The 21,995-nt window shown below is 37.8% G+C and overlaps 9 protein-coding genes and 3 long non-coding RNA genes across 21 annotated transcripts; 7 read left to right on the forward strand and 5 right to left on the reverse strand.

Moving 5' to 3' along the window:
- The first annotated feature begins 2,571 nt into the window (after window positions 1-2,571).
- Window positions 2,572-3,591, forward strand: AT5G07040 (RING/U-box superfamily protein). Its single transcript, NM_120786.2, has one exon. It carries the CDS (start codon window positions 2,669-2,671, stop codon window positions 3,146-3,148), a length of 480 nt encoding a protein of 159 aa, NP_196321.1. The 5' UTR covers window positions 2,572-2,668; the 3' UTR covers window positions 3,149-3,591.
- A 118-nt stretch (window positions 3,592-3,709) lies between these two features.
- UMAMIT9 (nodulin MtN21 /EamA-like transporter family protein) lies at window positions 3,710-5,741 on the reverse strand (the record flags this gene model as incomplete). Its single annotated transcript, NM_120787.3, has 7 exons — window positions 3,710-4,101; window positions 4,216-4,367; window positions 4,458-4,619; window positions 4,769-5,030; window positions 5,152-5,268; window positions 5,369-5,431; window positions 5,533-5,741. The coding sequence occupies 7 exons, from the start codon at window positions 5,739-5,741 to the stop codon at window positions 3,858-3,860; spliced, it is 1,209 nt and encodes a 402-aa protein (NP_196322.3). The 3' UTR covers window positions 3,710-3,857.
- Window positions 5,742-6,290: 549 nt separating this feature from the next.
- MAC5C (CCCH-type zinc fingerfamily protein with RNA-binding domain-containing protein) lies at window positions 6,291-8,288 on the reverse strand. Of its 2 annotated transcripts, NM_001203318.1 has the most exons (5): window positions 8,102-8,288; window positions 7,653-7,922; window positions 7,317-7,540; window positions 6,765-7,220; window positions 6,291-6,505 (listed from the first exon to the last, which is right to left on the reverse strand). In NM_001203318.1, the coding sequence occupies exons 1-5, from the start codon at window positions 8,195-8,197 to the stop codon at window positions 6,484-6,486; spliced, it is 1,068 nt and encodes a 355-aa protein (NP_001190247.1). In that variant the 5' UTR covers window positions 8,198-8,288; the 3' UTR covers window positions 6,291-6,483. The 2 variants fall into 2 exon arrangements, with proteins under 2 accessions (NP_001190247.1, NP_196323.1); NM_120788.2 differs by lacking the exon at window positions 6,291-6,505 and having other exon boundaries at window positions 6,544-7,220; window positions 8,102-8,208.
- Window positions 8,289-8,752: 464 nt separating this feature from the next.
- CIPK2 (CBL-interacting protein kinase 2) lies at window positions 8,753-10,864 on the reverse strand. The gene has a single exon (NM_120789.3). It carries the CDS (start codon window positions 10,436-10,438, stop codon window positions 9,068-9,070), a length of 1,371 nt encoding a protein of 456 aa, NP_196324.1. The 5' UTR covers window positions 10,439-10,864; the 3' UTR covers window positions 8,753-9,067.
- AT5G01285 lies at window positions 10,738-11,160 on the forward strand. Its single transcript, NR_142495.1, has one exon. It is a non-coding gene; the product is annotated as an other RNA (long non-coding RNA).
- Window positions 11,161-12,498: 1,338 nt separating this feature from the next.
- Window positions 12,499-14,483, forward strand: AT5G07080 (HXXXD-type acyl-transferase family protein). Its single transcript, NM_120790.3, has 2 exons — window positions 12,499-13,317; window positions 13,588-14,483. Exons 1-2 carry the CDS (start codon window positions 12,678-12,680, stop codon window positions 14,298-14,300), a joined length of 1,353 nt encoding a protein of 450 aa, NP_196325.1. The 5' UTR covers window positions 12,499-12,677; the 3' UTR covers window positions 14,301-14,483.
- A 205-nt stretch (window positions 14,484-14,688) lies between these two features.
- AT5G07090 (Ribosomal protein S4 (RPS4A) family protein) lies at window positions 14,689-16,475 on the forward strand. 3 transcript variants are annotated; one of them, NM_001036769.1, is made up of 6 exons: window positions 14,722-14,737; window positions 14,859-14,957; window positions 15,057-15,134; window positions 15,243-15,423; window positions 15,511-15,608; window positions 15,702-16,403. In NM_001036769.1, exons 3-6 carry the CDS (start codon window positions 15,108-15,110, stop codon window positions 16,128-16,130), a joined length of 735 nt encoding a protein of 244 aa, NP_001031846.1. In that variant the 5' UTR covers window positions 14,722-14,737; window positions 14,859-14,957; window positions 15,057-15,107; the 3' UTR covers window positions 16,131-16,403. The 3 variants fall into 3 exon arrangements, with proteins under 3 accessions (NP_001332405.1, NP_568179.1, NP_001031846.1); NM_001342916.1 differs by having other exon boundaries at window positions 14,689-14,957; window positions 15,702-16,475; NM_120791.4 differs by lacking the exon at window positions 14,859-14,957 and having other exon boundaries at window positions 14,689-14,737; window positions 15,702-16,475.
- A 55-nt stretch (window positions 16,476-16,530) lies between these two features.
- On the forward strand, window positions 16,531-18,290 carry WRKY26 (WRKY DNA-binding protein 26). 5 transcript variants are annotated; one of them, NM_120792.2, is made up of 5 exons: window positions 16,573-16,790; window positions 16,933-17,058; window positions 17,138-17,490; window positions 17,588-17,716; window positions 17,804-18,136. In NM_120792.2, exons 1-5 carry the CDS (start codon window positions 16,638-16,640, stop codon window positions 17,970-17,972), a joined length of 930 nt encoding a protein of 309 aa, NP_196327.1. In that variant the 5' UTR covers window positions 16,573-16,637; the 3' UTR covers window positions 17,973-18,136. The 5 variants fall into 5 exon arrangements, with proteins under 5 accessions (NP_001331977.1, NP_001331975.1, NP_001331976.1 ...); NM_001342917.1 differs by having other exon boundaries at window positions 16,531-17,058; window positions 17,804-18,290; NM_001342918.1 differs by having other exon boundaries at window positions 16,531-16,864; window positions 16,955-17,490; window positions 17,804-18,290.
- Window positions 18,291-18,324: 34 nt separating this feature from the next.
- On the forward strand, window positions 18,325-19,253 carry PRA1.B6 (prenylated RAB acceptor 1.B6). The gene has a single exon (NM_120793.4). It carries the CDS (start codon window positions 18,446-18,448, stop codon window positions 19,094-19,096), a length of 651 nt encoding a protein of 216 aa, NP_196328.1. The 5' UTR covers window positions 18,325-18,445; the 3' UTR covers window positions 19,097-19,253.
- On the reverse strand, window positions 18,672-18,973 carry AT5G01295. The gene has a single exon (NR_142496.1). It is a non-coding gene; the product is annotated as an other RNA (long non-coding RNA).
- SNX2b (sorting nexin 2B) lies at window positions 19,219-21,881 on the reverse strand (the record flags this gene model as incomplete). 3 transcript variants are annotated; one of them, NM_001342920.1, is made up of 6 exons in its annotated part: window positions 21,772-21,881; window positions 20,601-21,691; window positions 20,324-20,533; window positions 19,969-20,229; window positions 19,801-19,887; window positions 19,390-19,470 (listed from the first exon to the last, which is right to left on the reverse strand). In NM_001342920.1, the coding sequence occupies exons 2-6, from the start codon at window positions 21,678-21,680 to the stop codon at window positions 19,390-19,392; spliced, it is 1,719 nt and encodes a 572-aa protein (NP_001331853.1). In that variant the 5' UTR covers window positions 21,681-21,691; window positions 21,772-21,881. The 3 variants fall into 3 exon arrangements, with proteins under 3 accessions (NP_196329.2, NP_001331853.1, NP_001331854.1); NM_120794.4 differs by having other exon boundaries at window positions 19,219-19,470; window positions 20,601-21,881; NM_001342921.1 differs by lacking the exon at window positions 19,390-19,470 and having other exon boundaries at window positions 19,735-19,887; window positions 20,601-21,881.
- Window positions 20,700-21,244, forward strand: AT5G01315. The gene has a single exon (NR_142497.1). It is a non-coding gene; the product is annotated as an other RNA (long non-coding RNA).
- Window positions 21,882-21,995: the final 114 nt, after the last annotated feature.

The following is a 21,995-nucleotide window of genomic DNA, read 5'->3' on the forward strand; positions in this document are numbered from 1 at the left end:
TTAATTTTGTTTAGTGTTTAAGATTATATAATTATATTATGATTGTTATTATATGTTTTTTTCCATAGCATACTATCCCATGTTATTATCCACTCAAACCTGTCACACCATATAACCCCGTCCCGTGAAATTAAACACAAATTTGTCATTTTATTATAAATTTCAAATATTTATAAAACTAGAAACTTCAAAAAAGATTAATATTGACCCAAACTTCATCATTGAATTTTGAGTGTTATATCTAAGATTTCTCTCGCAGTATATCGTCCCGTATTAATATCTTTTATATTGTTTAAATTTCTTGTAAAATTTAATTTATAATTTTTTAAACTTTTTTAAGTTTCAATTTTTTAAAATAAATAACCCTAGTAAACAAACCATTTTAATTTTGGACACCTCATAAATCAAGTTTCATGCTCATTCGTAATCGAAATCATTTTGGTCCTTTTTATAGTATGGCTCTTGACCATTGTCCAATTTTTTTAAGCGATGTGGGACATTCTAAAATCGTAATTATTATCCACCCAAACCCGTCATACCATATAACCCAGTCCCGTGAAATTAAACATAATTTTGTCATTTTCTTATAAATTTCAATATTATAAAATTTGAAACTTAAAAAAATACAATATCGACCCAAAATTCATCATTGAATTTTGATTGTTATATTTAAGATTTTTTCTGTAATATATCGTCTCGTATTAATATATTTTTTATATATTTATAATGTTAAATTTCTTGTAAAATTCAATTTATAATTTTTAAAACTTTATAAGTTTTAAAATTATAAATATTTAAAGCATTTTTTAAAGATAAACTTTATAAAAAAATTTAAAATTATAATATTTAACTTTTGATAAAGTTATAATATTTATAATTTTTTGAAACATTTTAAAGTTTCAATTCTTTAAAATAAAAAATCCGAGTAAAATCGGATAACTATTTTAATTTTGGACGCCTGATAAATCAAGCTTCCTGCTCATTCGTAATCAGAATCATTTTGGTCCTTTTATAATATGGATATGAACCATTGTCCAATTTTTCTAAGCGATGTAGGACATTGTACACATATTATTTCTTCATAGGTTGAATAATATATGTCCGTTTTAAAAAATTTGAATTACATCATATTCAGAAAAAATATAATATTTTATTAACTATATATATTTTATATAAATTTAAAATAAATAAAGTATAAGATCAAATAAAATTGAAAGAAGAATTATATATTTATGTTTAAATTAGGTAGAAATATTTTAGAAAATTAGTTAAGGTAAATAAGAAATATGGTTAGTTTAGAGATATTGTTTATATTAAATTTGGTAATTAAATCATTAATTTTCGTTTTTAATTATTAGTTTTTAGGTAACTTTTCCAAAAATTAATGTTATCCAAGATCAGAACAGAATTAAACATGTTATCTAGGATCCGAACAGAGTTAAACCGGGTAAAACCCACCCATTTGAATTAATTGTTGAATTATGGCTCAAATCTTCAACATTATCTTCAAAAATCCCCAATGTATATATAGATTATTATTCAACAAATATGTTTATACAAATATTGGGCTGATCACAGTCACATGTGGCCAAAGGGAATTTGATACGGTTCTTCGATTTCTACACCTCATGAATAATCAATCATAATCAAAATTAGCTAAAAAATGTGATTTTGATTTTTTTGTTTTCCAAGAATTCTCTCTACAAATGCAATTTTCCACAAAAATGTGACAACTTTCCCTTAAAAAATATTTATTGATTCCACAGTTTCTCTACGATATGTAACTTTTTACAAAAAGTGATTAGGTAACTTTGTGGAAAAAGCATTGTTCCCTTACCAAAGAGAAATAATCGTTGAATCAACTGAGGTGAAGGACCCGAAGACAGATATAGAGGTAGGGAATGATTTCGCCTATTTAGATATTTTGTAATGGGTTTGCTTTTGGCTCTTGAGAGATGTTTTATTTAGTTCATGAATAAATGAAGGCGAAGAGGAAACGTTTCAGTTGACAACTACGTCTAAACATTAACGATTGTAATTGTAGATTTGGAGATGTTTCAAGACGAATTTCAACTTATTTCTAGAGAATTTGTTTTTGGCTAATGAGGATGGTATATAGGAAAGAGGAAACTCTATAAAAATAAAACAAAAAGAGTTTTTTGACTAAACAAGACTAATTCGTAATCGTAATGAACCATCTAAGAACTTCAAGATCTAATTGATAAGATAACTTAATGTTGAATGAATAATGTCCTTGAAATTCGTACACATAGAAGATATATGGCTGAAAAGGTTGTACAATAGATGTTATAATTAAACACTAACTTCAAGGACTACTTTTTTTGTCGGTTTTTGTGCTAAAATATAAAACTTCCATAGAATCACTACAATTTCAGAGTCAACGGTCCATTATAATATAAAGAAGATGAAAGATTTTAGGAGGACAAATTACATATCTTCATAACCAATCTAATATATACATATGTGAGATAATTAATGTTCTGCAGCACAAGAAAAAAAAAAAAAAAAAAAAAAATGTTCTGCAGCACCATTTAATTGTGTTTCCCGCGGACTACGTCAAACTTGTCCCCTTCTCCTACAAACTCTCTTCGTCTTCCACATTTTTAAGTCTCTCTCTAGCTCTCTCTCACTCACTCTCTCCACATATATGTCTCCTATAAGTCCTCCTGCCAGTGGGGTTGGGCTTGGCTACGGTATAGCCATCGCCGTAAGCATCTTGGTTCTCATATCTTTTATAATGCTGGCCTCATACATCTGCATAAGGTCAAAATCTACAGGAAGAGACGAAGCCACTAGTGACGTAGTTCTTGACTTGCCGTCTCCCGCGGCTGAGGTGAAGCTCGGTCTAGACCGGCCAGTGATAGAGTCATATCCAAGGATAGTGTTGGGAGATAGCCGGAGATTACCGAGGCCCAACAACGGCCCATGTTCGATATGTCTATGTGATTACGAGGCTAGGGAACCCGTTCGGTGTATACCGGAATGTAATCACTGCTTCCACACTGATTGTGTTGATGAGTGGCTCCGGACAAGTGCTACGTGTCCTCTTTGTAGGAACTCACCGGCTCCCTCTAGGCTAGCCACACCCTTATCCGACTTAGTCCCACTCGCCTTTCAAATCAGGTGAAAGTTAAAGACCTTTTCTTACTCCCTTGTGTGTTTGAGATTGAGAAATGAGTTAAAATTTGTTATATTTTAGGATTGAAGTTGAAAGCTCAATAATAAAGGTCGTAAAATTTTCTAATGATTTGATAAAAAATGATATCTTAGGATTTATTTATTTGCATGAATTTGCGACCTTACGATGTGACTCTTGGATCACTCTAGTTGTAATACCGCGATCTCGTGATTCCGGTATGATCTTTACTGAGAGAGATTCCAGATTTGGTAACTTTGTACCTGTACACTTGGTAGGGTTATCATTTATCAAATCACATCTTTGTACAGATTATTTATGTATGTGCTGTGATTCTGTGATCTCCACTTTAATATGGGGATTCGAATATGGTTTTCGTTTTTTTGTTTTCTTCATTTTTCTGTTTTTTTTCTTGAAGTTTTCTTTTAGATAAGTTTTATTTGATATCGAATTTCCCAAGAAATTAAATAAATTGAAAAGCAGTAAATCAATTTATGTTTTGTGAAATCCTCAATATGTGTTAAAAAGTTTTCGTATTATTCAAAAAAAAAGGAAGCCGTAAGTTGGAGCTCTTTGTTTACAAAAGAAAAAAAATAGTTGGAGCTCTTTCTCTTACTGAGGTCAAAATTATAAGACAAAAATACTGATTCGACCAAAACAGCCTTTAGTTTTATTTTTCATATGTAGTGCCATACAATCTTCATGGCTCTTGGATAGTCTTTTTCAAATGTGTTTCCGACAGTGGTACGCTGATTACAATCGTAGAGAGCATAGAGTTATCCCCTTCCGAGATTTTCATTTTAGATCCATTAGCTTCCACATCTTCAGTTACTTTACTATTTGAGTCAATCTTGGCTAGTTCACATATAGTCACTTGATTCTCCTTTTGCTTTCCCCATAAGACAGCATACAGTCCAATTACAATCAGTACCGCACCAATCACCCTACATGTCCCAAAGCAGTTGATAAGCTTTATGTGATGATTGATATTATTCATCATATATGATTCATGACCATGTATGGAGAATGAGAAAAGGGGCAAAAGTGGAAATTTTTACCCTCCAAGGAAGATTTTTTCTGCCAAGACAAAAGAACCCATGACAGCAACAATAACCATCATCAAAGGACTAAAGGCAGTAGCAAACACAGGTCCTCTTTTCTTCATCACTATCCCTTGCACATAGTATGAGATACTTGATGCCACAATCCCCTATTATTATATATCAAATTATCGGGATAAGTAAATAAATATATGTGACTTTATATACATGAGAGCTAGATAAGAGAGGTTTAATATTACAGAGTAAGCGGCGGCAAGGAGGTTCATGTCCCAGCCAATTCTCCAAGCAGAGGGGTTGTGTTCCATCACAAACGTCACAGCAACTGCTTGTAGTGTTCCGATGAAGCAAATTAGTGTTGTTAGAGAAAGCTGATGCTTCGCGTACGTCTTTAGTATCTTTGCCTAATCACATCAACCAAACCAAAAGAACAATAATAAGCGAATACTTGTAAAACTGTACGTAAACACAAAAAGAAATATATTATATATGAATAAAGAAAAAGAGGATCTCGAGTTGTCACTCAATTTTGTCTCTTTATGTGTGTACACACCTGTAGAACAAAGAGGGAGGCCCAAGCGAGTGTTGCAAAGATTAGGAGGATGGAGCCTTTGAGGAATTCCTTATCACTTGATGAGTTCTTAGACGACGTCGTATTAGCATGTGAAGAGTCTTGAATATGCATATATTTGGTCCAAAATAGCTCAACGATGGGTCCTTTGTAAATTGTCATTAGCATCGCTCCCGCCACTGTCACTACCGTTCCGGCTATTTTCGCCTGACACCACAGTTTCTTCAGGTCCAACATCTCCATCCTATTATCAAAATTAATAGAAGAATTTATTACCATTTAAAACCATTTGTAACGTTTAGAAAACAATAATCGTATTTTAGTTGAAAGCCACATAATTTAGATTTGCACATTTATTTACGTACCGGAATAGTACAGCCAAGATAAAGGTCATGGCCGGAAGCATGTTACTCATGGCGCATGAGAACGTTGGGGACGTATATTTCAGCCCCATGTAGTAGAAGTTTTGATCGATCACTGGCCTGTAAATTTGTTTATAGAAAGAAAAAAATGTTAACTCTCTTTCTAATTTGCTTTTGCAAAGACAAGGTAGTCAAATAGAGACAGTGATTAAGTAACAACCCAAGAAGGCCGAGAATGAATAGTTGCATGAAAATGGAGAACGTTATTTTCGGCTGAGCCTTCCTGTAAAACGGAATATACGTAGTTAGAATCCATTAACAATCTATCGATTATTGGCGAATAAAATTCAAAGAATGTAATGAAAATAATTAAATGGATATAACCTTTCGAAGAAGAAAGCAAAGGGTGCAATAACGGCGGTGGCAATTGCATGGCGGTAGACGACAAGGACATAGTGGCTCATACCGGTGTTGAGGGATATTTTGGTAATTATATTCATGCCGGCGTAGCCAAACTGGAGAGATATCATGGCGAAGTAGGGTTTAGAGCTTGTGAGAAAGCTCTCACAGCTACTAATCTCCTCCATCGACATAATGTTTTAAGTTGTAGTTGTTTGAGTAAAACTATTGATCGTGGTCTTTTGTATTTATAGTAAGATGCAACGTATTTATGATATGGTTTTGTATTTGTTTAATGTTTAGGTTTCTTGGTTGACATCACTATCTTACCTCCCCTCTATAGTCATTGGAACTCAAATATACTGGTCGAATTATATAAAACCAATTGGGTACTATGACACTTCCATTAGGCAAATTATGAAATTGTGGAACAAATTTGTAAATCTCTATCCGTCTTGGTAATCCATGGAACGGGTTAACAGGCTAACCAAAAGATGAGTTAGGGATGATCTATCGCTAATGTACGTACTAAATTCGTCCATATAGGAAGGTATTAAATTGCTAATCTTCGAAATATATGTTTTTATGTGACACAACTCGCATCAATTCGGGATTAATTAAAATTTCGACCCACAACGCAGACGTTCTAGCCAATAATCATAGACGCACTTGTGATTTTCGTTACTAAGAATATGCCTAAACACAAAAAGAACTGTGATGATGCACTTTTGCATGATTCGAGAAGAAACAAAAGTTGTTTATTGGAAAAATGGGGGAAAAGGGCATAGGACACGTGGCAGGTAATGGGAGGGTTTAGGGGGATCATAGAAGGGCATCAATGTAGTGACTCTTGAGGTAAGCAAATAAATGACATAGAAGGCATTATGGTGACATGAAAGTTAAATCTTCGAACTTGGACCATTTGATATTATAAAATCATTCAAAAGCTAAGTTACCTCTTCACAAAAGTAGATAACTCTTTCTAATCACACGGCTAGAATTCAATCTCAAATACAATTGAGACACCATGTGTCTATTGTGAATGAGTCAGGATGGGAGTAGAAACGGTTTCGTGTCCTCACAAATTTGGAGTGAAATAATGAGTTATTCAAGAATTTAATAGCATCTGAAAACTAAAGTAATTTAAAACGTTAAAAGACTAATTTTCATGTCATATATATATATATATATCTATATATGGTGGTGGTGTGGGGTACGGCTGGTGTGGTGGCATCGGGTAAGAGTAAGAAGAATAAGCTCTGTTGTTCTCACTGGTGCTTGAACCATCACTCTCTTGGGTTGAAAAGGCTGCACCCATTCTCTGCGTGTCCATTGATGGGTAATGACTGTATTCGTTAGGTGGTGGTGGCTGCATATAGTACTGCTGCATTTGTGAGTGTTGATTCTGCTGCTGAGATATTAATCCAGTATGAGCGATACTGCCCTGTTGCTGTTGGTTTGAACCACTTTGATCATATTTGCCATCCTCGGCCATGACTCTGATAGATTCCATTTCTCCATAAGCGTAGAAGTGGTCATGTATGTCCTGCTCAAAGATTCTTGAGTTAAGTCCACCGACGTAAAGTGTTTTGATGCTTTCATCCTCTGGTGGTTCCAAAGTGCCCATCTCACCAGCTTTTCTGAGTAACTTCATCGCGACTGGATCATTTACACTGCGAACATATGAAAAGTACATAAGAGAAACAACTCAAATAAGCATTTGAGAAGGCAACTAAATGTCAAGCAATAGAGAAGATCCAATAGCTTACCTATAATAACGATCTCTTATGTTTTGATGGGATAGCTCTCCTGTTTCGGGCATCTCATGCCGGAATGAACATTCGGCACCTCTTTTACACTGACCAATGGTGTAGAAACTACAAATTTTTGGCCGGTTCTTTTCATAGGAAGGTGTTCTTCTCTGAAGCTTTAAAATAGTATCATTAGGTTGCATCTTCCCAAATGAAGATTCATAATCCAGTCCAGCTCTAGTCTACAAAAAACTAGACTTGATTAGTCATCAATCTTTCACAATGATCGCATAACCTAAAAAGCAGACTTGAAAATACTTAGTTAAAAAGAAAAAGGAGAATCCATGGTCATACCTTTGGGTCATGCTCGTCAGCAAAGTACTCTCTGTTGACATGGCTCATTGGGACAGAGTAGTGAGAATTAATATTGAGTGCTGAGTCTCTGACCTGAACAGGAAGACCAAAACCGAGATCCAGAAGACAGACTTGGCATACATTTTTTAGCTTAGAGCAAGTTTGACAAATCTCGGTTTTCTTGAATCTAGCATTCCGGCCTGGTCGCCACCTAAAAGCTGTGAAAGGACGACTACATATCTTGCATTCCTTATCATAATCCGCTCGGGTCTACATATAAACAACAACTTTAATAAGGATTTGAAGAAGAAAAACGTGCAGTGCAAGCTATGAGAATCATTAGCACCTACAATAACTTTAAACCTGAACCTAAACCTAAATTACTAAGTTAACAACTCCACTATACAGAAAACATCAACAAAGCTTAAGAGATGGGAGCGAGAAATCACCATTCGCATGTACGGATTGTCACCGAAGCAAGATTCGCAGGTGATTGGGAAATCGGCGCTTTCCCATCCATCGGCTCCATGATCCCTGTGAGACATTTTCTTCGGTACTAGATATCAATCTCGTGACGCTACTTTTATAGGCCAAAGTCCAAATCGATTTGGAATTTCTCTTAAAAATATGGGTTAGGGTTACCAATTATTGGGCTTTAAACTGGGCCCGTTAAGGCTCAAGCATTAAGAAACTTTCAAAATCTTCAGCACACAGACACATAATAGTCTACAATTCATCATCAAAATACGAACTTTGATTTCAAAAATCCTGAAACATTGTTAACAGGAACATTGATTAGTAGAAAAGTACCCCTCCTTCAGATTCAAAGTTTCAACAATCAATCAACACAGACGACATTTAAAAGAACCGGGGACATCTTAGCCTCTTAGGATTTAAATGTTTCAACAACTCCTTGATTTTTCTTCTTTGATCTTCTTCTTTTTGAGTTTCTTAGTCGGTTAATTGACAAAGTTGTTATGTCCTATCAGTAATGATTGTCCAGTAATACATATGAGTATTGAAACAGAGTTTAAGATGCAAAAAGACTAGATGGAAACTGGAAAAATAGTTATTTAGTAAACCAAAATTTCACAAATCTTGCTGCTATGTATCGACCAAACTCTTAAAGAAATTCAATTACTGTACTCATGAAACAATATACGTTCAAAACTTCACAAGAGGCAAGGTAAAAAAAAAGCTCGTAGTTGTTACAAATCAATCAACTATCTACAATTTTTGTAGTCTATATGCAAAAAGAATCCATTTTGTGCAATTGTTATTGTTTTCCTTCCTCTGTTTTCGTTAGAGTTTCTTGATGCTTGCTTCTGTTTCAGCTGAAGTCGCAAGAGGGTTACCATTTTCATGTTCCTGCAACAATTCATGTGCTTGCAGTTGTAGGCTTGTAGCTGAACTTGCTATGATGGTTCTTGCTCTCCTTGTTCATCCTGCAGTAACTGCTCCTCTTTCTCCTTCTCGCCTTGCCAAACCCAAACAATATCTGCCAAAGCAGGCCTAAGATCCTCCTCCACTAACTTCTGATACTCCATTGTATCTCCATTACATTTCTTCACTTCCACCAGGTGAAACGTCGGCGTCACTTGGAATATCTCTGCATCCATCGTCAAAATTCCGTTTTTTCCTTCCTTTACTCTTTCCAGTTTGAACAAGCCTGCGCCTTGCTTTCTTATCTTCAGCTTCAGGCACTTGGCAACCTCTACTAGCTTAGAAATGATCTCTGAAGCAGGTTTTTGCGACGCGAACCTAGATTCTCGCTTGTCATATACATCCCCAAAAAGTCCTGCCAGACCAAACCCCGTAGACAAGGCGATGATATCGAAAGCATTCAAGGTAGCAAGTCGAGGCGGCTCGTGGTTTTCTCCGTTTTCATTTTGGCCTGAACCTCCAGCTTCCATGGGATTAGTAGCCTCTCTGACTTGTTGTTTCTCCATCTTTTCCATCTTTTTTTGCTTCAAATGCAAACCCTTTCTGAACCAAGAACTCTCCTTGATTTTTGCAATAGTGATTCTAGTCTCATGGTTAGGGTCCAACATCTTACACAATAGTCTCTTTACCTCAGGAGCAAACCAGCTGGGACACTTGAAGTCTGCTTTACCTATCTTCCTATACATCTCCATAAGATTAGTGTCATGGAAAGGAAGATAACCAGCCAAAAGAACAAACAAAACAACACCACAAGACCAAATATCCGCTTTCGTACCCTCGTATCCTTTTCGGTTAATAACCTCGGGCGCAACATAAGCAGGTGTACCACAAGTTGTATGTAGAAGACCATCTTGCCGCTTGCAATCAGCAAGCGCACTTAAACCAAAATCAGATACCTTAAGATTATCATTGTCATCCAACAAAAGATTTTCCGGCTTAATGTCGCGGTGATAAACTCCGCGGCTGTGACAAAAATCAACCGCACTAATAAGCTGATAAAAATACTTCCAAGCAACATCTTCTTTAAGTTTTCCTTTTGCAACCTTGTTGAAAAGCTCACCACCTTTACAATACTCAATAACAAAGTAAATCCTTGACTTTGTAGCCATAACCTCGTATAACTCAACGACATTCGGGTGTTTAGCGATCCTCATTACAGAGATCTCTCGCTTGATTTGCTGGCTAAGCCCGACTCTCATAACTTTGTCCTTGTCAATCATCTTGATAGCTACACTCTCGTTGGTATGATTACTCCTTCCAAAATACACTTTAGCAAAAGTACCTTGACCCAATAACCTCCCAACTTCATATCTTTCAGTTAATACACTTGGTTTGTTCTCCATCCTTAAAATCTACAAACTTCAAACTACTACCTCAAAGCATTTGAGTTTTTAAACCCAGTTTGTTGATTCCAAATCAAGTTAGGTTAACTACTACTGAATCAAAAAAGCACAATAGGATCAGGACTCAGAAGTCTAACCTTTTAGACCAACAACACAAAACCGATTTCGATATCTCCTGTAACAAAAAGATTGAGAAGCAAGACGAAGAGAAACCACTCGAAAGAGAAAGGAAGAAGAAACAGTCACTTCTCTCTTGTATGATGAAACCGAATTGAGGGATGAATCCGAAAGACAAAAGAGAACGAACGGATCTCTCTGTTTGGTTGACTAGTGGACTCAGTTCTGCTCCTCTGTCTAAATTCTTTTTATTTATATTTTTGGATTTTATGTTTTAAAAAAGAAATAAAGGAAAATCTAAGAGTTCCTTTTTAAATAGTTGCGTGGAAGTGAATAGACATTAGAGAGAGTCGCAGAGGGTATTTGTTGCTCGTGGGCTCGTCCACCTAACGCGCTATATGCGCCGTTGATCTTTGATTTTTTTTTGGTCGGCGATCGTTTTTTTTTTCTTTCTTCTTTTTGGTTAACTTTTATTTTGTGGTTTTAAAACGATAAATCCTCCTATTTATTTTTTATTTTATGTCGACGATAAAAGCCTCTTTTTTTGTGTGTGTGCCAACGATAAAACCTAATATTAAAAGCAGTTGTTTATTAAATATTTAATCCCTGGATTTTTTTAATTGAGTTTACAAACTGAACTTGGTCAACATTTTCAATTCTTGATTCTTTAAGAAACAACCCCAAAATTACATATTTTAAGTCTCGGTTTGTTTCGGATGCGCCTTTAGTCATAGTTATGAATTATCTATATATTATAACTAGGAAAGATTCAAAATGTGATTGTAGTAATTTCGTGATCGTGAAAACCACAACCCTGCAAGATGCTGATGAATCAATCTCATGGAATTTTTGCAAAATTAAATAATTAAACCTATAGCTTTAAGATTGCACTAGATATATCACATCTCAATATCATTTATTTCTATCTACATTTTAAGTTAAGCTGTGTAATGAATAATTTTCTTAAGATTTACGTGGATCATAATAAATTAATGAAAGCTCTGATGAAGGAGTTTGTTAGGGGAAAAAACTGAATCAAATTCTTGTACGTCATACATATTTTAGTGTGGTTCGTAACTTTTTCACTAAATTTTTAAATTCAGTTAAATAAAAAAAACTGTAAATTTACTAAAATGTAAATGAAATTTATAAAAAAAATATTTCAACATAAGAAGAGTTCATAATGGAACAATCATAAGAAGAAGCTATATATGGCGATGTGTATGCACTGCAGATGGTTTGGAGTCACAGGCTCATAGCCTCATATGTTTACGTTAATCATCATGGAAAGCGATTTTTGATCCAAAAAAAAAGGAAAGCGATACCAAGGAGCTTGTGGAGTTTATGGTGATGCTGCTTTTGCGCTGGTTAAGTTGAAATTCAGAAAGAAAGATAACCCAAAATCCAAATTAATGATTACTTCAAACACTTTTGCATATGGAGAAGAAGAGCTGTTCAACATTAAACGGTACAACGCAGCATTGAATTTCCGTGTCCCAAGCACTGACTGATGATCATTCTCTAAAGTCTCTATAAATATGACCATGTGATCGTACGTGGCTCCTCATGACTGCCCCAACAAGCCAATTACTAAACTTGTCTTTATATTGCGGTTCCAAAAGATCTGATGTTGATGTTCTCCAAAACAGAAACACATTTTATAAGATAAATGTAAATTAAATAAAGCAATTGGGAAATATTTATATAGAGTGATGATGAATACGTGAGGACTAGTTTATACACCACAACACAAAAACGCGTTTTGCTCATTCTCTCTCTCTCGCACACACGTCAACAATCATATCCATCGATGCATTTGACTTCCTCGTTCCTCCATTTACATATGTAGATCCAGTTATGAAAGGAGTACTAGTTCCAATTTCAATACATTTATATTTAATATTTTATTCAATACAAAAGTGTTGAAAGGGATTCGGATAAACCAAGCATTTTTATGTGTATAGAAAAATAATACTTGACTTTGCAGTTTCCATTTCCAATCTTCAAAGTCATATCTTACCAAACTCACATCTCTAGCTAATATATCCCCTATATTTTGTTACAAATATATATATATATATATATCTTACACAAAGACAGTGCATGTGATATAGAAATCAAGATGGGAAGCCAAGGCATGAGTTCACCGAGTCCCTTGGTGGTGAAGAAATCGCAAGTGGTTATAGTGAAACCCTCAAAGGCTACACCTGATGTCTCTCTTTCTCTCTCCACACTCGACAACGATCCTTATCTCGAAACCCTCGCCAAAACCATCTATGTCTACGCTCCACCATCCCCAAACGACCACGTCCACGATCCAGCTTCCCTTTTTCAGCAAGCTCTCTCTGACGCCCTTGTCTATTACTACCCTCTCGCTGGAAAACTTCACCGGGGATCACACGACCATAGACTAGAATTGAGGTGCAGTCCCGCGGAAGGAGTCCCCTTTGTTAGGGCAACCGCAGACTGTACTCTCTCTTCCCTCAACTATTTGAAGGACATGGACACTGACTTATACCAACTCGTACCTTGTGATGTAGCTGCGCCCTCTGGCGATTACAACCCTCTGGCTTTGCAGATCACTTTGTTTGCATGCGGAGGGCTCACTCTTGCTACGGCCCTCTCTCATTCCTTGTGTGATGGTTTTGGAGCGTCTCAGTTTTTCAAAACCTTAACTGAGCTCGCCGCGGGAAAAACACAACCTAGCATCATCCCCGTCTGGGACAGACATCGTCTCACTTCTAACAACTTTAGCTTAAACGGTATATGTTAACTAGTATTATCTAAATATAATTTCTTTTAGATTTAGACGCATTACTAATCATCTTGATAGTTTCAGATCAGTTGACAAAAAATAGATTGGTCCATATCTTTTATATATTGTTGTTTTAACTTTATTTTATTTATAATGTGATGTTACTAATTAACATTGTATATATGTAAGTAGGGCAATGTTTTATATTGTAGTTTTAAATTTATTTTATGTATGATGTGATGTTACTAATTAACATTGTATATCTATATGTAAGTAGACCAAGTGGAGGAGGGACAAGCTCCCAAGCTAGTTGATTTTGGAGAGGCTTGCTCTTCTGCGGCAACTTCTCCCTACACACCCAGCAACGACATGGTATGTGAGATCCTCAACGTGACATCCGAAGATATTACTCAGCTCAAGGAGAAAGTTGCGGGGGTGGTCACGACTCTAGAGATTCTTGCGGCCCACGTCTGGAGAGCAAGGTGCCGGGCCTTGAAGTTAAGTCCAGATGGGACTTCTCTTTTCGGAATGGCTGTGGGTATACGCCGCATTGTGGAGCCACCATTACCGGAAGGGTACTACGGAAACGCATTTGTCAAAGCCAACGTAGCAATGAAGGCTGGAGAGTTAAGCAACTCACCGTTGTCTCACGTTGTTCAGCTCATTAAAGAGGCAAAGAAAGCGGCACAGGAGAAGAGGTACGTGTTGGAGCAGTTAAGAGAGACAGAGAAAACGTTGAAGATGAATGTAGCGTGTGAAGGAGGGAAAGGAGCGTTCATGTTGCTTACTGATTGGAGGCAACTTGGATTGCTAGACGAAATTGATTTTGGGTATGGAGGATCAGTGAATATTATACCATTGGTGCCCAAGTATCTGCCGGATATTTGTATTTTCTTGCCGAGGAAGCAAGGTGGTGTTAGAGTGCTAGTCACGCTGCCCAAATCTGTAATGGTCAACTTCAAGGAACACATAAATCCCCTAAATACATGAAATTAATAAGCAGGTGAATGTAATTCACAGTGTTTCTTTAAAATATGAAAAGGACCTCATGCGATTGTATATTTAAAGCTTTTGTTTGCTGTTTGTTTAAGTTTTTCACATTTGGAAAGTAATATTTTACAAACCAATAATGTAACGCCACGTCAGCAACAATATTCCTTCTAAAGACCCCACGCCAATATTCCTTAGTGGAGTTTTTAAAATCACTGTTTCATCTAAAAACTGATTTTAGCTACAACAAAATATAAGGCCGAAAAAGAATGCTTTAGTTGGGCCTAAATATTTCATGCTGTAAAAATGGGCCTATCTAAATAAGCCCAATAAATTTATGCGAGAACAACACTAGGGTTTTAGTTTTTCTTTTGATATATAATGTAAAGGGCGCCGTTAATCGCAGCCTCAGTGGAAACAGAGCAGCTGCAAACATGGTTCGTCTTCTCAATTTCTCGTTTTTCTCCCAATTTTGGTTTAGTCTGTGTCTATGTCTCTTCTGTTTAGTTATATCTGGTCATGGATATTCAATTATGGGCGTTTTGGTTAGTTTCTTAGGACAATGGCGACTCTAGTTTTCTCGTTTCATGCCGTAGACCGTACCTGTAAATGTTTCAGACTGCGATGTTGTATTTTTCTTGACAATTGAGCTTCTGGGTAGTGTACTTTTGACTAGGCTCTGTCAAATGTGATAACTTTTTATTGATTGAATCGTCTGTTGTTTTGACCTTTTATATATCAAATGTGATTATGCAGGCAAGAGGATTGAAGAAGCATCTAAAGAGGCTCAATGCTCCTAAGCATTGGATGCTTGACAAACTTGGTGGTGCCTTCGTAAGTTGTTTGTCTCATCAATCTTGTGTTTTTAAGACAATTCATTACATTTGTTCTGTAATGTTGATGTGTTTGTATCGATCATTTTTATGCTGTTTCTTGTTGTAGGCTCCCAAACCATCTTCTGGACCTCACAAGTCGAGGGAGTGTCTTCCTCTTGTCCTGATCATCAGGAACAGGTTGAAGTATGCTTTGACTTACCGTGAAGTTATCTCTATCTTGATGCAAAGGCATATCCAAGTTGATGGCAAAGTCAGGACTGACAAGACTTACCCTGCTGGTTTCATGGGTATGTCTTTTTTTTTTTCCAGTTATGTCTGCCCTTTTTGTCGTATGTATTTGATCACTGAACTAAATTGCATTATGGTTTGAATAGATGTTGTATCCATCCCCAAGACCAATGAGAACTTCCGTCTTCTCTACGACACCAAGGGACGTTTCCGTCTCCACTCCATCAAGGATGAGGAAGCAAAGGTTTGTTGCACTCTCTTCTTAGATCTTGACTGGAATTAGAACTAGTGATTGGAATTAGAAGATTGATTAGTCTTTTTCTGCTTGAATGTGCAGTTCAAGCTTTGCAAGGTTAGATCTATCCAGTTTGGTCAGAAGGGAATTCCATACCTGAACACTTATGATGGTCGCACCATCCGTTACCCTGACCCGCTCATCAAGCCAAATGACACCATCAAGCTGGACCTTGAGGAGAACAAGATTGTTGAGTTCATCAAGTTTGACGTGGGTAACGTTGTGATGGTGACTGGAGGCAGAAACAGAGGGCGTGTGGGTGTGATTAAGAACCGTGAAAAGCATAAGGGAAGCTTTGAGACAATCCACATTCAAGACTCAACAGGGCATGAGTTTGCCACAAGGTTGGGGAATGTGTACACAATCGGCAAAGGAACAAAGCCATGGGTGTCTCTTCCAAAGGGCAAAGGTATTAAGCTGACCATCATTGAGGAAGCCAGGAAGAGACTTGCTTCCCAGCAAGCTGCTTGAAAGTCCAACTGCTTTGAATCATCAAGACCCGTTTCTTTTACAGACTCGCTGCTTGTCTCAGTTTGTGAGTCTATTTCTTTTCTTATGTTGTTGGATTTCAAAACCCATCAAAAAATAGCTGAGTAGTGCTTTTTGTAATGTTTGTATGGTGGATTTTTTGGTGATTTACCGTTTAAATCAGATGACAGTTGGTCCACTCCTTTGCTTAGTCTTCTCCTTTGCTTTGCGCTATTAGTTGTTGAGAGATGAGTAATAGATATTATTTTCTTGGCATTAAGTAATCTAGAAGAAGACCTCAAGGACTCCTGAAAGTGATGTGAATTCAGCCGCCTTACACAAAAAAGTCAAACATTTTGGTGTTTTGAATACACACGCTTCACACTTGGTCACAAGCTTATCTTTTATAATTGCTTGCTTTTCCTTGGAAACATCCTTTCCTTCTATCCAACTCGTAATTTAATATAGGAAGAAGAAGAAGAAGAAGAGTACCTCATACGTAAACCATTGATGGGCTCTTTTGATCGCCAAAGAGCTGTTCCGAAATTCAAAACAGCAACACCGTCACCGCTCCCTCTTTCTCCTTCGCCTTACTTCACTATGCCTCCTGGCCTTACTCCCGCCGACTTTCTCGACTCTCCTCTTCTCTTCACTTCCTCCAACGTATCTATCTATCTCCTCCAACGTTTCAAACTATGATTGTTTGTCCTTATCTTGGAATATTGAAAGAATTCAAGGTTCTTGATTTGTCCATTTCCCTTCTTCTTCTCTCATATCATCTTCTTCTTTGATCTTGAAATCACAGATTTTGCCGTCTCCTACGACAGGCACATTTCCAGCGCAATCTCTGAACTATAACAATAACGGTTTGCTCATTGACAAAAATGAAATCAAATATGAAGACACAACTCCTCCCTTGTTCCTACCATCTGTAGGATCCATTTTTGCATTTTTAGCTTCTGCTTTATTATCTCTTAAGACATTCTAGTTTTAAACTATCTCATTTTCAGATGGTAACTCAGCCTTTACCTCAACTGGATTTATTCAAATCCGAAATCATGTCGAGTAACAAAACCTCTGATGACGGCTACAATTGGCGCAAATACGGGCAGAAGCAAGTCAAAGGAAGCGAAAACCCGAGGAGTTACTTCAAATGCACGTATCCAAATTGTCTCACAAAGAAGAAAGTAGAGACGTCTCTTGTGAAGGGTCAGATGATTGAGATTGTCTATAAAGGAAGCCACAATCATCCCAAGCCCCAATCCACGAAGCGATCATCTTCCACCGCTATAGCAGCACATCAGAACAGCAGTAATGGAGACGGTAAAGACATTGGTGAAGATGAAACAGAGGCCAAGAGATGGTAATTAGCAGACTCATAATTAAGTAACTGAAACCAAAAGGATGAGGAGACAATGAGATGTCTGATTGGATTTGTTGTGAATGGCTTATAAATGCAGGAAAAGAGAAGAGAATGTGAAGGAGCCAAGAGTGGTGGTTCAGACAACAAGTGATATAGACATTCTTGACGATGGCTACAGATGGAGAAAGTATGGTCAGAAAGTCGTCAAGGGTAATCCAAATCCAAGGTGTGGTTTTATTTTTCTCTTGTCAATTCTGAATGAAAAGGAGGCTTGAAGCTTGAGCTATAAGTTAGTTAAATTTGTGATGTGCAGGAGCTATTACAAGTGCACATTTACAGGATGTTTTGTAAGGAAACACGTTGAAAGAGCATTTCAAGATCCCAAGTCAGTGATCACAACTTACGAAGGAAAACACAAACACCAAATCCCGACCCCAAGAAGAGGTCCAGTTTTAAGGTTACTTGGAAAAACAGAGACATAAAGAGCAAATGAGTTTTGGCATTTCAGCATTCCTATTGTAATCTTTCATTCATATATAGTATGTTTCCTTAATCATGCGCCTATACACACATAACTGATCAGGACTAGGCAGAGGCTAAAGTTCCAAGCTTCTCCATCATTTTGCCCCCTATGTTCACTACCGACGATAAATCTTTATTCAACTGTTTCAAGATATTAAATCAAACATACATCACACCAAGTGTTTGACATGATGATGATGGAATGGAATGGATGGTGGCAAATGATGTGATAAACACACAAAGGCATACACATAAATGTATATTACTACAAAGAGCGGAATATTTTTATGTTTCTTTAAAAAGAAAGAAAGACGCAAAAGCACATGTGATAGTAGCCGACAGTTTGAAGTAAAGCCAGCAAATCGTGAAAGCCATTTACTTTTAGATCTCTCTCTGCACTCTCTGACTTTGTCCGCAAAGTAGATCTGCTGCAATGGCTTCTCCTCTTCTCCCAACTTCGACTACTCCTGATCAACTTCCCGGCGGCGATCCACAGTTGCTGAGCTCTCTACGCGTCCTCTTGTCCCGCGTTCTAGCCACCGTCCGTCACGCTTCTGCAGATGCCAGACCCTGGGCAGAGCTCGTTGACCGGTCAGCGTTTTCCCGGCCACCATCGCTCTCGGAGGCAACGTCACGAGTAAGGAAGAACTTTTCCTATTTCCGAGCCAATTACATAACCTTAGTGGCAATCTTACTCGCCGCGTCTCTGCTCACGCACCCTTTCGCTCTCTTCCTCCTCGCATCGCTGGCCGCTTCTTGGCTTTTCCTCTACTTTTTCCGTCCGGCGGATCAGCCGTTGGTCATTGGAGGACGCACGTTCTCCGATCTTGAGACGCTAGGGATACTCTGCCTGTCCACTGTGGTGGTGATGTTCATGACCAGCGTTGGATCGCTCTTGATGTCCACTCTAGCAGTTGGGATCATGGGCGTGGCCATCCACGGAGCGTTTCGTGCTCCCGAAGACCTGTTTCTTGAAGAACAAGAAGCCATTGGATCTGGACTTTTCGCATTCTTCAACAACAATGCCTCTAATGCAGCTGCCGCTGCCATAGCCACCTCAGCAATGTCACGCGTTCGAGTCTGAGATTGTTGAAGAGACTACATTCCTACACCGCATTTCCAAAGTGTGATATTTATTCATATTGAATTGTTGTAACTTGTAACCATTCTTTTGTCATTTCTGTTTTGTTTACTTTGTTGCTGGAATTTTGAAACACAATTCATCTTACTATACACCATTAAAACGAGAGTCAGTAAAGAAGAATTTTACTAACTCTCTCTTGTTTTTTGACACCAAAGTAAAAAAGATACGACAAATTGGTTTAAGCTCAAAACCATGAATCGAAGAATAAGAATAAATTACACTGTGCTCTCATGTTAAGAGCTCTCTCTATCGTATTGCCTTGTTTCCTCAGCAACCTTTGTCCACACATTGGCGATCTTCTCTGCATATCCAACCTGCACATTCAAATACCAACAACTCTGTTTTCACACCTTTTTACATATTTTCATCTCTTTATTTCAAACATCTCACTCAGATTTCTCAGCATTCACTAGCATTGCAAGAGAGCAGATTTCACCAATTTTCAAGCATCCATTCAAATATCTCAAATCATATTCCTTTTGGTGAATCCATTTCATGAAAGAAAGTCCCCAAATCATAGCATCCCCTATAACACTCACTGACTTTTCTCTTCCATTTCAGAGCTAAAAGATCTTGCTTTACACTCTCTCGTTAATTCTATGAAGAGACAGAGGTTTAATAATAGTCAAAGTCCTTATATGTACCTGATTAGCAACAAACCCTTTCATCATATTCAAGAAGTCTGCACGCCTTTCCCTATCCAGCCTTTCAACCTCACTCCAGTTATTTTCCTGTCACAATATACATAGTTACATATGACCTCAAATCAGCATAAGAGTTGTTTTGTATATGGACATGACTGAATCGAATACCTTGATCTGCTCGTACTCCCTGATGGCAACATTTTTAGAGTCTTCAGTGACCTTGATGGTTTCTTTTAACTCTTCTATCTTCTTAATCCTTGATTTGTCACCGCCAAAGACCTTTGATGATGCAACTTCTAGCTTTTCTGCTCTTGCTTCCAGTGAAGAAAGTTCAGATAGAAGCGTCTGCACTGTCAATAAAGCACTAGATCTATCTGCAAAGGCGCCCTGGACTGCCATCATTAGGCCAAGGTAATCGTGGAGTGTGTCCTGACATGAATAATTCAGAGCTCTTAGTGAAACTAAATCCCAGCTCAATGAAAGTGGAATAGATTCTTCATATCTCTACAAGTATCTAGTTTACCAAATGCTTGACCGTCTGGGAATTCAACTCTCTGTAAAATCTGCTTGCTTTCACAGCTGAAGTGGCTAAATTCTTCATATCATTGGCACGAGCTCTTTGAGAATTGAAGACAGCTTCTTCGTTCTCGAATTTCGTCAGTTTAATGAATGCTAATCCCAATTCCCCCATAGTCTCCCCCATGTCTTGCTGTGCCTTCACGAGGGATTCAGCCTACAAAAAACAAAAACCATGAAAAATACTGATCTTTTGTGAAGTAACAAGTATGAAATCTCTCTACCTGCTGTGAAGCATTAATGATCTGTTGCTCAAGATCATACATTTTCTCCTTCTTCTCCAAAAACTCTTTATCTTCTTCCACAACAGGTGGTTTTGATCCACCCCAGTCATTAGAAACTGACTGTCTAAGTTCTTTAAACATTCTCAGAAAATCTCTACCTCCTCTACCCGGCTGAACCACCTCAACCGAAGAAGCTCCACCGCCTTCACCAAACAACTGTTTCGGCAGCTTCACAGCACCATCCAACATCCTAGAAGCCACATCTGTGCTCGTAGCAAGCGGTAACTTCCCTTGCGCTTGAAGAAAAACCTTCAATTCATCACTGTTCCTGATCACAGGATGTGCAACAAGCCTACGCAAATACTTCTCCAATGCAACTCTTCTCTGCTCCACAAACTCTTGCTTTTGCATCACTTGACTCTCAACTATACTCTTATCTGGCCTCGGTGGAATGCAGAAACCTCTATAAGACTCAGCTAATCTATCAGCCAATGTAACAATGTCTCTGAATCTTCTCCTCACGCTAAACTCCGATCCACCGTAGTCAGAGAGATTCGTTCTAGTTGTAATCTGGTAAGTGATGTAAGTACTTCCTCCAGGAATCATTGAATTTGTGGCCTCTTGCTCTTTCTGAGGGTTAGAAACAGTGATCTTGATGTAATCAGAGCTCAAAGAAGACGGAGATCTAGATAATGAATCTGACGACTGACTATGACCATCTTCTGAGCCATTGATCTCGGAGATATCATCGAAAGGGCTGAAGATAACATCCGCGTAAGACGGAGGCTCGAGGTAAGAGCTGACTCTGTCGCCGCCGTTTGGTTTAGAACGAGGACTCCGAGATTCGCTGTAGTAAGACGGTGGCGCAAAAAGTGGATCGGAATCAGCTGGAGTTACGACAATCGACGGGTGACGCGAGTCGAAGAGAGTTGACATAGCGCTGCGATAATTAGAGTTGGATTTATCGCCGTTGACATTGCTTTTGGTCAAGGGATCGCCATCTTCGCGGAGAAAGAGTTTCTCCATCTCTTCTTTGGATGAGTGGAGATGGGACTCTTCGTCATTCTCTGAGCCCATCATCTCTGGTAAATCTATAAGGTGAGCTAATTTTAGTAATAAATTCACAGGAATTTAGGGATTTTTCGATTCGGTTCGAGATAACGGAGATTACGAGGATACGGTGGTCGTGAACTGCAATAAATAAGCGGAGTGGCTAAGTCACGGCGGTGTTGGCTCCAGATATTGAATGTAGTAGCGTCAAGTCTCGTCAATAACTAATTGGGGAAGATGAGATGGAAAGAGTAATATCTTTCGGGTCACGTTAAAGTGTTTAGCTGGGTTTTGACCCGACCCGTAGCAGCCCAGCCCAGCCCAATATGCAAATTATTCTTATAC

Source organism: Arabidopsis thaliana, chromosome 5, assembly GCF_000001735.4.
Source record: "Arabidopsis thaliana chromosome 5, partial sequence".
Taxonomy (NCBI): domain Eukaryota; kingdom Viridiplantae; phylum Streptophyta; class Magnoliopsida; order Brassicales; family Brassicaceae; genus Arabidopsis; species Arabidopsis thaliana.

Excerpts from the sequence above, each read along its gene's own strand:
- AT5G07040 (NM_120786.2), top strand. The coding sequence starts at position 2,669 with ATGTCTCCTATAAGTCCTCCTGCCAGTGGGGTTGGGCTTGGCTACGGT.
- MAC5C (NM_120788.2), bottom strand. The coding sequence starts at position 8,197 with ATGTCTCACAGGGATCATGGAGCCGATGGATGGGAAAGCGCCGATTTC. Across the intron at positions 7,541-7,652 it reads CTGACGAGCATGACCCAAAG|ACTAGAGCTGGACTGGATTA; the intron begins GTATGACCATGG and ends AGTTTTTTGTAG. Across the intron at positions 7,221-7,316 it reads ATAAGAGATCGTTATTATAG|TGTAAATGATCCAGTCGCGA; the intron begins GTAAGCTATTGG and ends ATATGTTCGCAG.
- CIPK2 (NM_120789.3), bottom strand. The coding sequence starts at position 10,438 with ATGGAGAACAAACCAAGTGTATTAACTGAAAGATATGAAGTTGGGAGG.
- AT5G07080 (NM_120790.3), top strand. The coding sequence starts at position 12,678 with ATGGGAAGCCAAGGCATGAGTTCACCGAGTCCCTTGGTGGTGAAGAAA. Across the intron at positions 13,318-13,587 it reads TAACAACTTTAGCTTAAACG|ACCAAGTGGAGGAGGGACAA; the intron begins GTATATGTTAAC and ends ATATGTAAGTAG.
- AT5G07090 (NM_120791.4), top strand. Across the intron at positions 15,135-15,242 it reads ACAAACTTGGTGGTGCCTTC|GCTCCCAAACCATCTTCTGG; the intron begins GTAAGTTGTTTG and ends TTCTTGTTGTAG. Across the intron at positions 15,424-15,510 it reads TTACCCTGCTGGTTTCATGG|ATGTTGTATCCATCCCCAAG; the intron begins GTATGTCTTTTT and ends TGGTTTGAATAG.
- WRKY26 (NM_120792.2), top strand. The coding sequence starts at position 16,638 with ATGGGCTCTTTTGATCGCCAAAGAGCTGTTCCGAAATTCAAAACAGCA. Across the intron at positions 17,491-17,587 it reads GAAACAGAGGCCAAGAGATG|GAAAAGAGAAGAGAATGTGA; the intron begins GTAATTAGCAGA and ends TTATAAATGCAG. Across the intron at positions 17,717-17,803 it reads AAGGGTAATCCAAATCCAAG|GAGCTATTACAAGTGCACAT; the intron begins GTGTGGTTTTAT and ends TGTGATGTGCAG.
- PRA1.B6 (NM_120793.4), top strand. The coding sequence starts at position 18,446 with ATGGCTTCTCCTCTTCTCCCAACTTCGACTACTCCTGATCAACTTCCC.